The sequence below is a fragment of the Chrysemys picta genome, chromosome 21 (genome assembly GCF_011386835.1).
Source record: "Chrysemys picta bellii isolate R12L10 chromosome 21, ASM1138683v2, whole genome shotgun sequence".
In the NCBI taxonomy this organism is placed as follows: domain Eukaryota; kingdom Metazoa; phylum Chordata; order Testudines; family Emydidae; genus Chrysemys; species Chrysemys picta.
The window spans coordinates 11,454,043-11,468,181 of NC_088811.1; the positions used below are offsets into that span (position 1 = coordinate 11,454,043).

Here is a 14,139-nt window from a genome sequence, read left to right on the forward strand (position 1 = left end):
AAGGGGCTGCCGCATCACTTGCCTCCTCTCTGGGATGAGGTTTGGGATCAGTATAAAGTACTGACCCCTGGTAGCAAGAGGCCTCTTGGCCCCTCTTAGAGTTGGCTTGGGATGCGCCAAGAAGGGTCTTTCCAGCCAAGGGAAGCAAGGATGCGACCAAGTACGAGAGCTGGGATAATGTCCCCACTCTGAAGACTAGCCAACACAATAGAGGCAGGGATCCAGCCCCACCCACCAGCCATCCCAAACAGAACAAGGCAGACTGAGGGTCATTCCTAGACATAAACATAGGCCCTAGCTGTGCCTTGATTTTCTCCCAAATGATATGGGTGCCCAATGGAGTCATTGGAAGGGAACTCAAGTAACTGAAAGCAGAGTTTGGCCTTAAGCTAGGAGAGCTGGATGGCTGGTCTCTCGAGAGAACTCTGAAGTGCAAGTGCCATTAATACTATAACAGTACCCCTCAATGATGACCTTTCAAGCAAAGCTAATGTGGTCTCTTTCCTGAGAAATTTCTATCATAGATTTCCCAATGGGCATACTTGCCTTGATTCATCAGGGAGAGATCAGGGTGTCTCCTACCATGAAAGCTCTCTCCAGATTATACCCACTCTGGAGTTTATGTCCTTTCAGGAAGATGCCTGCGAGGTTCACATCCAGAAAGGCCTTCCTGGTAGGTTGCCCCACTGTGTATAATCCTCAGGTTATGACTTTTCAGAAGGAGGCCAGCAGATGTGCATCAATAACGTAGGATTTTTGCCCTCCCCCATCATCTCACCTGCAGTGGAAGTGAGTGGTTTTCTGCCCATAGAACTGACAGTCCACAGTGCCACAGTCTTCTGTGGCTCGGAACCGCTGGAACCCATCGTTGATCAGCTGCGTGTTCTTCTTGTGGAAGTTTTCGTGGGTCATCACATCAGAGGTGCTGGTATAGACCTTGTTACAGCCCACCTGCCCAGGACCAAGGGAAAGAGACATCAAACCATCCCAGCAGCAGCCTACTGCTTTATTATTAGTACCAGCAGTAATAAACACACAAGCAACACAGAGATAGTTTAATTGTATTTGTGCATTTCCCCTCAGTATTGAGTCATCGCTTTGGTTGCCAACCTAAGGACTGATGCTGCAAAGAGTCTAAGAAAAGCCTGAGTCTATGGGGATGAAACAATTAGAATTGGAGAAGGAGGCAGAGGATTGGGGGAGATGTAGAGAGATGAAGGCTATTGCTCAGGGACAGGGCGGGGAGGGTACTGTTCCTGAAAAGAGCTGGACAGACTGACAAATACTGTCATGACCCTTTGTCAGCTTGGGAAGATTTGGTGAGACTTAGGGCTTCTACTCCAGCCCTTCACTTACTTGTGGAGCACCGGAGAGACTGGTGGTTACTCATCTATTCATTTTCTCTCTCTGGGAAATGGGGTGGTGGGGAGGAAGCTGGACACAGCTCTAGGGCCTGTTCTACTGTAGCTAGTCACAGACCGGAGTGGAAATCCCAGTCAGCTAGTCACCAGGAACCGGTGGCTTTTCCCCATCACGCCCCAACATCGTTTGCTCAATGATTTTAACCTTCTGCAGCGAGTGGGAATGGTGTGATGAGAACGGAATGCTGAAAACCTGCCTGCCCCCGGGCAAAGCGGGCAACTTTGCCATATTGAGTAAAAAACCAGTGGAATCTGAAAACGCCATCACCCCTGCTGAGCTGCTGACAGCGGGTTTTATTTTTTCCCTTTCTTCTTTTGCACAGTGTGTGCCAACGCCTGGACCATCTCAGAAGTGAAGAGAACGAAAACACCACCTCTCAGTTCAGCCCAGGTTGATTCAAACAGGCAATAACAAATACCCGGGGAGGGGTGGGGGGGAAAAAGGATCTCCAGCTATTTCCAATATAAAAGAGCCTCTCTCTCTCCACGCTGACACCTTGAAAAAAAACAGACCCTGTGCAGCATTAAAAAAAAGAATTAAACAAAAACCTCCTTAGGAATAATTTGCAATGCGGCTCTTGGTGTTAAAGCCTAAAAAATGTCAGTTTATATAAACAACTAACTGAATTTTATCCACACCAATTATGGACATAAAGAAAAAAAAAACATGAGGCGGACGGCACAAATCCTGCCATTTAAGCAATATTCATTTTTATTGCAAGTTTATGTTCTGACACCTTTCCTGTAAGACACTGCTTACATGGTCATTGACTTTCTGGAAGGGAGTGGTCACAGGGCTAAATTACCCTTATATAGAGGCCTAGATAGGGGTCTTTATTGAACCTTGGAGTGGCTGCTAGGGTGACCAGATGTCCCGATTTTATAGGGACAGTCCTGATTTTGGGGTCTTTTTCTTATATAAGCTCCTATTACCCCCCACCTCCGTCCCGATTTTTCACACTTGCTGTCTGGTCACCCTAGTGGCTGCAGACTGAGTAATCTTGATTGCCCTTTAAAAATTAAATAATTCCCATCCTAGTCAACTCAGCAGGAAACTGAGCAAGGAAAATACAGGAGAAATAGCATTAAAATGTCCACAGCAGAGACCCAAATGAAGCCCCAATTTCAGCAAAACACTAAGCACATGCTTAAGTCCAACCCTATTCAGGACAGCACTTAAGTACCTGCCTAACATTAAGCTTGTGCTTAAGTCCCATTGACGTCAAAAGCTGACTTGACTTAAATATGTCCATCCCTATTCAATAAAGCATTTGGGCATGAGTTTAAGACCTTCTGGCTTTACTGGGCCTTAAACACATGCTTAACTGCTTTGCTGAATTGGAGTCTTATGACTGTAGAATAATCCAGGAAGTGGGATTTTAGAGTAATAAAAACTTATGAGGGTGTTTGATTATTTTCTGTGTGCTTAAAAATTCCACTGCACATTGGTGTAGCAATGTTTTAGGTGCTGATTCAGTGTATCCCCATTCCTACCCTGCTTCAGAGCTGATCCCACTCTAAGAGATGGATAAAGTAAACAGGGTTCCAACTGCCTCTGGGCTAGAAAGGGACAAAGCTGAAAGTTCTGTCTATGTGGTAATTCCAATTCCTGTTACACCATTGTCAAAACCATTTGCTCTTGAAATTTAACCACATTCCCAACGTAATGCCCAATATTTCTCAGAACTTCTCCTCTAGCAATGCTGGTGAGGAAGGCAGAGCTGAGGTTTGCTTCAAACTGAGTACCATTAATATTTGATTGTCCTAGCAGCTGGCTACAAAGGAACTAAATCCAGTGCTAAAGGACAGATGTTGTGTAGAGAGAGGCCTTATATCAAGGGAAGCTGTGGCAGGTCAGATGGTCTGTTTGGGCACAGGAAGTGGCACTCTAGAGAGACTTCACCGCTTGTCCCGCTACCAGTCCCACAGAAAGGGATCATCTGTGTGGATAAGTCAAGTACAGAACAGAGGAGAAACCTTAAACCACGCCCTGCCAACCCAAAACCAGAGTGTTGCCCTTCTTACAGATCAGAATCATGCTTGGCAGGAGAAGGTCCATGCAAACTGGATATAGATTCTTCATAGAGGTGATTGAACCAGAAGGGACCAGGAGAGGCTACATTTAAGCTACTTGGAAGTTCTCCCTTAAAACAGTTTGCTGTAGGAGAGGCCCCTAAAAGGCAAGTGTTGGGTTGCCAGAATTTCAGGATCCTTTAGGTTTGCAACAGAAAGGGAATGGGTCAGGTCAACTGGCTCTGGGTTCTTCATTCTCCCTACAGCCCTGTCATCTTTTCCCCAGACATGTTGCTGCCTTCTCCCCAGTCCAGCTGTGTTACCTGCATGCAGTGGTAGTGTGTGCTTTTCCCATTCAGGTGACAGCCATGGTAGTACACGCTGCAGTCATCCAAGGGGCTGAAGCGCATGAAGCCGTGCTGGAGGGAGTTATCACGTTTCTTGTGCATGTTGTAATGCCGAATCACATCCTGTTTACTAGTGAATCTCTGGGGAGACAGAGAGAAAGTGAGACACACACCTGAAACGGGTGGCTGAGGTGCGTATTCCTGGGTAACTTCCTTTATAAACCCCTTACACTGCAGATTTACAGTTCAGCCATACAATGCATTTGACACCCCATGAGGGTCAGGTTAGATTAAAGGAGAAGTCTGTTTTTTGTTAAAGGGACAATATATGCAAACACAAACTGTTTCAGTAACTATAAGCCAGGAGTGAAAGATACAATAGTCCCATGTCCAAGATGTGCTTTCTATAGTCTTGAACATGATTCTTCTGATATGATTTTAGCTGCTGCTCTCTGAAGAGCTGCTACAGCTGGAAAGGAAACCAGTGAACTATACCTGCGGTAAATGAATAATCCCAGTTTTCAAATCACTCGTGCTAGGGGTTTGCAAGACACTGGCTACTAAATCCATGTCAAAAGGAAAAGGGGAAAAGATACTTTGCTCTCCTATAGTGCCTTTTCCATCTAGAGCTCTCCAAGTGTTCTACAAACATTATTGAATTTTAGCCTCACAACCCCCCTGGGACATAGGCAGGTTTTTGTTAAGAAAACCAGCTTTATGGGGAAACCGGAGGCACAGAGAGAAGTGACTTGCCCCTGATCACACACAAAGTCAGTGGCAGAGCTGAGAATTGACTCTAACTCTCCCTGTTCCATGCCAGAACCACCAGACCATCCCATTCATCCTCTGCCTGCTTGAACTAAGGAACTGGTGCCCCATTATCAGTGCAGACGAAGTGCCTTTAATATGAAGCTTTTCATTTTTATTTCCCACATACATTGATATTCAACAGTGAAGGTGTGAAAGGAAATCCGATTTTTAAAAAAAATCAATAGCCATTTATTGTGAGGAGTGATTGAGAAACCCTGTATTCTAATATTTAGCAACTTTTCCAGCCTCCCTTTACAAGAGACAAATGATTATTGCTTCCACTCTGTACTCCTATAGTATCAATCCTGATCATTCCATTGGTATTGGCAAGGGGATATATGGATATGGATTTCAGTAGGAAGCCCGCGGAGGCTAGAGGTACTATTTCCCATGGCGTACGTACAGGATTCCCATTGCCAATCACCGGTTAATTTGTGCCCATTTATTACAGAGCGTTACTTATTATAAACTATATCTCAGCCATAAAATAATTTGCATTTTAAAAAGCAGCCTAAATCCTTATTCCCCCGTGAGACCAGCCAAGCTCCTTTGCAAGAAGCTCCTGGACTCCTTGGGAAATAATTATGAGGCCAATCATAATAATAGGTTTTTCTGTCTTTCCATCCTTTGTGTCCTCCCTGCTCTCTGTGCACAGAGACCTCTGTGCCGTGATTGAGAGCTCTCCATCTGATCGTCCCTCTCTGGATCACTAGCAACATCCCAAGGAAAAACCCCAGTCTGATCAATTGAAACTAGGGTGACCAGATGTCTCTATTTTATAGGGACAGTCCCAATTTTGGGGTCTTTTTCTTATATAGGCACCGATTACCCCCAACCTCCTGTCCCAATTTTTCACACTTGCTGTCTGGTCCCCCTAATAGAAACCTGAAGTCAAACAGAGTGGAGCCAAACTGGTTTCCCTTGCCGTGGTCAGACTCATTCCCCCAAGACCAAAGTGCCCCCTTGGGCTGGGGCAGGAGTCATGCTAGATGTAGAGTAGAGGCAAACTCTGGGATTTCCACCCCTGCTTCCCTCACCACCAACCCCCCCCCCCCAACACACACACACACACACACACACACACACACACACACACACACACACACACACACACACACACACACACACACACACACACACACACACACACACACACACACACACACACACACACACACACACAGTCTGACCACAGAGATGGCAGAGCCATGCTCACAGACCTGGAAAAAGGGTAAACAAACACAGCACGTGACTCAGAGCTGGCTTGATGTTGCTACTCTGGCAATTCTCCCAGCAATTACTGCACATGCCCCTTCCCCCACCCTCTCCCCAACCATAGATCCAAGGCTGCTGCTGGTCTTATTGGGTGTTTTGTTGCTGCTACTGCTCTCATGTTGCATGGACAACCGCAGAGACAGACTGACAGACAGCATTCCTTATTTTCAGGCAAAATTTATAACATAGCCAAATTTATCTTCTTGGTTACACTGGTGTAAATCTGGAGTAAACCCACTGATTTAAATTAGGCTAGATTCAGCTCTCAGTTATAGTGGTGCATATCTGGAATAACGCCACTGAGTTCAGCAGTGCTAGGCTGTTGTAACTGGGAACAGAATTTGACTCCAATAGTTTCAAATTGTATCTCCCCCTCTTCCCAGGACATGGAGAAAGCAGATTATCTGTTTCATGATGGAGTCCTGTGGGCTGTATCCCTTGACAGTAAGGACAGGCAATGGATTCTGGCAGTTCATGTTCGCCCTGTTTACCTGATAGTTGCACTCCGGATCGAGGCAGTGGTAATGTTCCCGGTACTGGTATGCACAGTGTATGTGTCCGCAGTGCTGACTCCCAGAGAACCTGGAAACACAGGTGAGAGAAAGAATGAAACTGATGCTCTCTGAGGATGGTGACTGCAAATCAAGGCGCAAGTGAAACAAGTTTGGCCTTCTCCCTGTCCTTCTGCAGCGCAGTCTACACCTATCCGTCGCCTCAGAGTGTACCGAGGAGACATGGGACTCCTTGGAGACAAAGATTCCTATTCTCTCTGCCCCCAGGAAAAATGCAATTCCTCAGTGATACTGAGCTGAAGGAAAGAGGATCCCCTTCCAGTTAGAAGCCCCATTTCTAACGAGGTTTTTATATCGTTACATCCCAAGCCAATATCATTGCTCAGCTCTTTGAAATTGACCTTATTCTCATCCCACCCCACTGGATCACTCCTGAGTCTGGTGAGCCTCTTGCTGCTACTCCCAGGATGCAGGGATGACACATCAGTTTTGACACATCATTTTCCAAGAAATCACAGCAGATCTGGAACACCAAGTCCATTGGAACCTGATCGATTTTTCCCCTCCGCCCATAGCTAAACATCCTTCCCCCACTGTCCCATTCCTGCCTGTCCTGAGTCGAGGACCAGAATCTAGGACATCAGATCGAGGGAGCTGCAGTTGGAGCTGTGAAGAAAGCACTACCATTCTCAGGCAAAAGCCAACACACCAGAATAAGGTGCAAGACAAAACAGCGGAGAAGGCTTGAGGGCTGCAGAGAGGTTGCAGATGTGTGTGCGGTTCTCGGCTCCTTTGGAGCAGAAAAGCTAAAGGATTGCAAAGGCCACTTGTTGCAACAGGAGAGAGATGGGGCATAAGCTGTAATGTGCCATATTTGCATTTCAATTAAGCAGGGTGCCAGCAGCTGCTTTTCCGCTACACCATAAACAAAGGTGATTTTTTCTTCTGCCTCACTGAGAGTCCAAGAGCAGCATACTTGAAATTAGAGTGTCTTACGGCGGCACAATACAAGATAATAAATGGGGGTTACTTATGCTTTTGGAAGGGGGGAGAGAGAAACACGTGATTCTTCTTCTGCAGGCTCATCTCTAGGGGACAAATCCTGCCTCCTCTGTGCCCACAGAGAGCCTGAGGAGAAGCGAAACCGGTGCTCTGAGTGTGTTTAACGACCCTGCCCAACTGTCCGGGGGACTGAAGTCCTCCCTCTACAGAACAGGGCAGCAGCACTGCAAGCTTCTCCCAAGCACTGTGCTCCAGCCTGCTGTCCTGGAGGGGGCCCTCCCCAGGGGTAAGACAGAAGTATCCATGGTCCAATCAGGCCTTGGGCTCTGCTGAGACTGCCAACAAAAAGCAGGGGGCAGTAGGTGTAGGTTTTATGACATTTGCCATGGAATAAGGCCCACCAACTCGTATCACAGGAGTCACAAAACAGTCATCACATAGCAGCAACTTCCAGTCAATACCTGGGCAGGATCTGAACCCGTGACTTAGCAGAGAGAGGCTGCTCAGCCCACTACCAGCCCTGAGCCACACACCCTCCATTCCCACCTCCTGTGACTCAAACAAGGCTGTTCCTCTCCTTGGTGACTGGTCACTCTGGAGTTTCTGTTTGGGCATGAGAGGAGAGATGGTCCTAGCCAATGCTCTAAAGGCACAATGCCAGGCTAGCCTACTGAAGTCATAGAATCCTAGAAATGTTGGCCTGGAAGGGACTTTGAGAAGTCATCAAGTCCAGCCGCCTGCGCTGAGACAGGACCAAGCAAACCTAGACCATCCCTGACAGGTGTTTGTCCAACCTGTTCTTAAAAACCTCCAGTGATGGGGATTCCAAAACCTCCCTTGGAAACTATTCCAGAGCTCACCTTCCCTTAGAGTTGGAAAGTTTTTCTTAACATCTAACCTAAATCTCCCTGGCTGCAGATTAACCCCATTACTTCATGTCCTACTCTTCACTGGACACAGAGAACAATTGATCACCACTTTAGAATAGCCCTTAACATATTGAAGATTATTATCAGGTCCCCCCTCAGTCTTCTTTTCTCAAGACTAGATATGCCTTGTATTTTTTAACCTTTCTGCATAGGTCAGGTTTTCTAACCCTTTTATCATTTTTGTTGCTCTCTCCGAGACTCTCTCCAATTTAGCCACATCTTTCCTAAAGCGAGGCACCCAGAACTGGACACAGTATCCAGCTGAGACCTCACCGGTGCCAAGTACAGTGGAACAATTACCTCCCATGTCTTACTTACGATACTCCTATTAATGCACCCCAGAATGATATTAGCCTTTTTTGCAACTGCATCACATTGTTGACTCATCAATTTGTGATCTACTAGAACCCCAAGATCTTTTCCAGCAGTACTATCGCCTAGCCAGTCATTCCCCATTTTGCAGATGTGCATTTGATTTTTCCTTCCTAAGCACAGGACACTTTGCACTTATCTTTACTGAAGTTCAATGGACTCTCTCAGGGTGCCCTGGGCAGTAGCTCCAGGAGGGAAATTTGCCACGTGATGTGATATGTGAGGGAACAGAAGTCTGATGCCAGAGTCCATTTTGGGTGGCTCCAGGAAGGGAGAGAGAACTGCACAGTGACATTATCAGAGGCAGAAGCTGAGGATGGGCTTGTACATGGGGGATGGTAAAGATGGAAACGATCAAAGAGCCAGGGAAAAGCAAGGGTGAAAAACCCACTCATGGGGAGGGAAGAAGAAAACAGAGACAGGGGAGAGATGCTGGTGGGAGGCAGTGACTTGATATGAAAAAAAATGGGTGCATAGTCATGAGCTTAAGATGCCTTTTGGATGTCACAACAGATGACAACGAGTCAGAGTATTAATCAGCAGGCACTTGCTGTAGGATGGATAGGATACACCAAAAGGGAAGGGAGTAAATGACTGAGGGATGCATAGAGTTGTGGACTTCTCTGCCCTCACAATTGCTGTGCTGCCACTTTAAACTGGTGTCCTGTTCGAATCCCAGGGGCCCTAGGAAGCACCAGGAGTGTTGTACAGCACAGGAGGCTGTGGCTTTCAGACACAGAGTACTGGGTACACATGCCAGAGCTGTTAGGGGTAAACCTAGCTTGCAGAAGGAAAGGGGCAGGTGTCTGAGGAGGGGAAGAAGCCCCTCCAGAAGCCAGAATAATAGAAGGAAGATGCTGGCCGAGTATGTGGCAAGGTCAGCAGGGAGGAGGTAAGCTACAAAATGAAACAAGGAACGCAGAAGTCTAAAGGAAAGAGAAGAGAGGAGGAAACCTCTAGAGTGGTTTCTTCTCCCCACCTCACTTCACAGGGCAATACAGTCCCTCTGGATGGGGAATGTTGCTAAGATGCCCCAGGCTGCAAGTGCAACAAAACTAGGAAGTAAGCAAAGGACAGGGAGTGCACTCCTCTCCTGGGAGTCTCTGGCACCAGGGCATGGCAGAGACAAAAAATCAAGTGGGGGGTAAATCCAAGGGTTTTTAGTGGTGGGAGAAGGGAGGCGTCAGGGAGAGAGACCAGAGATGCTGAATGGACTCCAGGTGTGCGACACTTGTTCTGGCTCCAGTTGTTCCTACAAAGGTACTATGAAGCATTGGATGTGGTTGAGCAACGGGATGAGGCAACAGCCCCAAATCAGACTGTGAATGACTAGCATGTAGGAGATTACCCTTTGCTTGTGGCTGGTGTGGAAGCCAGGCGTGTCTCAGCGTGTGGTGATGAAGTGATAAAATGGGGGGTAGTTATGCCATGAAGGATATTTTGGGGTAAGCCTCTCCCAATAATGATGACTGAAGAACAGTTGGCCATCATGGACAGAGAAGGGAACTAAGAAAGGAGGAGAGAGACTAAAACATGGATGTCCCATTAAATAAAATGCCTGCATTAGGGAGGGGTAAGAGAGCATATTTCTTTGAGGAAAAATTAATAGGATTCCTAATATTCTTAATTATGTATTTGGAACCTAGATATTACAGTGATGACAGCTTAAGAAATGTCATATGATAGATGGATAGATAGATATATTGATCGATCACAGGCTCTCAATCTGGAGGTCATGACCCCCCTGGGGGTCTCAGTCAGATCCAAGGGGTCACAAGCACCTTCCCTTTATGTCTGGCTAGATTGAACAGGGGGGAGGGGTGGCACATGATGGAAAAGGTTAAGAGTCAGTGGATTAGATAGATACCAGTACAGAGAATGGATACCGTAGATACCTTAGACAGCTGGACAGATTGATGGATAGATATAGATACAACAGATAGATCGGTAGAAAAAAATACCTGAGATAAATCAGATAAGATACTTGTAGACAAACCTGTAGAGAAGATACTTGTAATTCTATAGGTAAATGACACAGACAGCTGAAAGACTGTCCCGTGGACATGTCCCTCTCAGTCACAACAGAACAAATCACTACCTATCATTCGCAATTGCATAGCATCCCCGTGGCAGTTAAAGCAATTGCTTCCACAGAAAAGTAGCATTAGGAGGGTACACATGTATTTTGGGTTGTCTTTTAGTGGAAGTTAGCAGTGGAAATAAGTAGGAACAGTCAGCACCAAGTGACATAGCCAGCTCTCTGCAGACCACCAGCAGCTGCTCCACAGATTACAACTGATCACATAAGAAAGAAAGAAAGAAAGAAAGAAAGAAAGAAAGAAAGAAAGAAAGAAAGAAAGAAAGAAAGATCTGTAATTGGCAATAAGGGATTTTACTGAGCATATTGTGGAGGAATGTGGAAGAGCTGGATTGCTTGAAAGGGATAAAGCAGCGGAGGGAAGGGGACTCCGAGAGGAAACATTCAAAGATAAATTACCATCTGCTCAAGGGTTCCACATGTCATCCAGGACTAGGACTGCACACGAGAAAAGGCATGAGAGAGAAGCAAGAAAGGGCAGAAAGGCATGAAGGGTAAAACAAAGGGGTAGGTGGGATGGAGGACGGAGTGCAGGAAAGAATGATAAGGGGACAGGATAGGAGGGGGGATTAAAGAACCAAAAGTTTCAGAATGCCAGACTATGCAGCAAAGCTGAGTTGGAGGATGAAAGGGAGCCGGGGCAAAGAGTGGCAATAAATAAGGCATTTCTGAAGTACATAAGGAAGAGGAGGTCAATTGTGGAGACAGCAGGGCCTTCAGGAGATGGAAAGGGGACTTAATTGACAGAGGAGAGAGACACTGCTAAAAAATTAAATGACTTCTTTGCCTCAGCATTCACAAAGGGAGATGGGGACAGATGCCAGAAGCAGACATGCCTTTCCCAGGGGACGGAGAAGAAATACTGCAGGAAATCAGGATCACGCCAGAACAGGTGATTGAGAAATTGGAACAAACCTTAGCAGCAGTGGAGAAACAAACCAAAAGGCAAACAATGATGCTGGGCTGCACAAACAAAGGCGTGGAACAGGAAGGAGAAGAAACGAGGCCAGCCCTATCTAAAGGGGACTTGCCAGACTAGGACTGGAAAGGTGACTGCAGACCTGGCCACCTAGTCATTACACATGAACTGCTGCAATGGATCAGGCCCATAGGTCCATCCAGTCCAGAGTCCTGTCTCTGACAGTGGCTAGCACCAGTAGCTTTAGAGGAAGGTGTAGGAAACACCACAGTTATGGGATACCCTGCTCATGTGGAACATTTTGTCCCAACTCTGTTGGTGAGATGGGGAAGGGAGAACAAAGGATAATGAGTGAGATGCAGGGCTGGAGAAGCCGGTCTGCACTGTGGGGCAGAGAGGAGATGAAGACGGGACCTCACTGAGATACATGCACTTCACAAGTGAACAGAGCTGCCCGTGAGGCTATTTGAGCAACAACCAGGGATGCTGACTAAAGCTAGGGAAAGGGCCAGGCACTAAAGGAATCCCACGTATGGCACGAGTTACTAGAGGCAGCGACAGGAGGAACTCATGGGCTCAGCTTTAAGAGAAGGAGCCAGACAAGTGCTGTAGTAATATTGGGGATGGCACTTCAAACTCCTGGCCTCCTTCCACTCTGGAGTTTATTATGCTACAGAAGTGTGTTTGTGTGGCTGAAATAGGGGGGAGGGGATGGGGAGAATGTGGGGTGGGAAACTCATTGGATAAGTGGGCTCTTTTTGGGGATGGTCAAGGCATAGCACTCTGAACGAAGGCAAAGTGAACAGACAGGCAGAATTGTTGCTATGTTTCAATATTAAAAGGTTAGGCTCCTAAAGGGTTATATTCATCCTCTGCTTTTTCTGACACTTGCAACAGTTCAAAGCAATTAAATTTTAACACACAGCATCTGTTTAGTTTTTCAAAACAGGAAAGCTTACACACCCCACACTAACTTACACGCACACTCATGCTCACATGTACACACTTGCTAACTTATGCCCACTCAACCCCCGCTAATTTACAAGAGCACACACACATTTACAACACTCATATCCACATGCACACACGCATACAATTCCATGCACACTTATGTGCAAACACACATATGCACACATGTGCACTCACAGTCACAATTCCACGCACACCTACCTGCAAACAGATGCGCTTTGCACACACAGATACATATGCACACACACGTTCTTTCCCCACATTTTGTTTCATTCCCTTGTTTTGCCAGCGGGAGCCAGTCCCAGATCTGGCAGGAGTTAGCAAGAAACACCAAGATAAATAAATAATAATAAAAATAATAAATAAAGTCGTCAGCGTGCTTAGCGAGTGTTTACAGACTCATTACCCTGTAACGATGATGTGACAGGAGGAGGAAAAAACCCCACCTCAATAACAAGGCAGGGGGATACCCACAGAAATAAATATTTAAGCAAGAGCTGCCAGAAGTACCATCTGCTCAGGCACTAATAAATAAAATAAAATAAAATAAAATACCACAGAAAAAAAATTACAAATATACAGGATGGAAAAAGACCAACCCGGCCCAAACTAGCTAAGTACGTGGTTTTCTTTTGTTGTGTGAGACAATGGATTATCCCTGGGCAGCTTTTGGCAATGGCTTTGGCAAACTCATTAAGCTAATTGTGCAGCAAAGACACACTGTCGTTCGCCCCCCCCCCCCCCCCCGCTTATTTGAAAGCTTTAAACAGTTTTTAAAACCACATGTAAATTAAAGGGAAGTGGCCGGGCTGCCAACGGGCAGCTTGCGAAGCTTTTTGTGCAGGAAGTGGTGTCCCAAAGCTGTCTTATAGGCTTCCCTGGGTGAACTGTCTGAGCCTGGGGAAAAAGGGGACGAGGAGGGGAGGTGTTTAAAGGGGTCCTTTGCTTGTGAGAGAAACCGGGGATAAAGGGATGAATTCTCTTCTCCGCTATGCAGCGCAACCACACTGTTCTCCACGGAGTGTAGCTGAGAGGAGCTCGGTCTCCAGCTTCTTACTGTCCCAATGCTGCACAGCTGCTGGCAGCGACTGAGGAGGGAGGTTTGGTACCCAGGGAAGGAGCCAATTTCAGCTCTCATCAGCCCCCCTCTGCCTCCATCTAGGCAAACCTGGGCCTAAAACTCTGACCTGGTCCCCAGGTCTCCCTAGACCAGGTGAGCAGCAGTCTCAGCCAGAGGCATTGCTGCTGGAGGGCTGTGACTTGGTAATGGACTTTCTTTTTCTGTCTTCCCATCTCGCCTTCCCTGCTGCCCCTCTCACCTCCTATAGCAGTGGTTAAGGTAATGGAGATCGGGGGAGCACACCTCCCCTTCTTCTCCCAGGGCTGGGGGAGCAGTCCTCCACCACAGCTCTCCCTCTTCCTCAGCTCAAGGGAGAGCTCCCCATTCCTGTTTAACCACACCATGGCCCACC

The 14,139-nt window shown here is 46.8% G+C and overlaps 1 protein-coding gene across 7 annotated transcripts in view; it reads right to left on the minus strand.

Moving 5' to 3' along the window:
- CASZ1 (castor zinc finger 1) overlaps positions 1-14,139 on the minus strand; it is a 262,171-nt gene that overhangs the window by 34,596 nt on the left and 213,436 nt on the right. For all 7 annotated transcript variants that reach the window (XM_008167238.4, XM_008167240.4, XM_008167239.4 and 4 more), the window contains 3 exons: positions 6,358-6,448; positions 3,758-3,922; positions 779-951 (listed from right to left, as the gene is read on the minus strand). In XM_008167238.4, the coding sequence (XP_008165460.2) occupies positions 779-951; positions 3,758-3,922; positions 6,358-6,448 (429 nt within the window). The remainder of the gene's footprint in view (positions 1-778; positions 952-3,757; positions 3,923-6,357; positions 6,449-14,139) is intronic.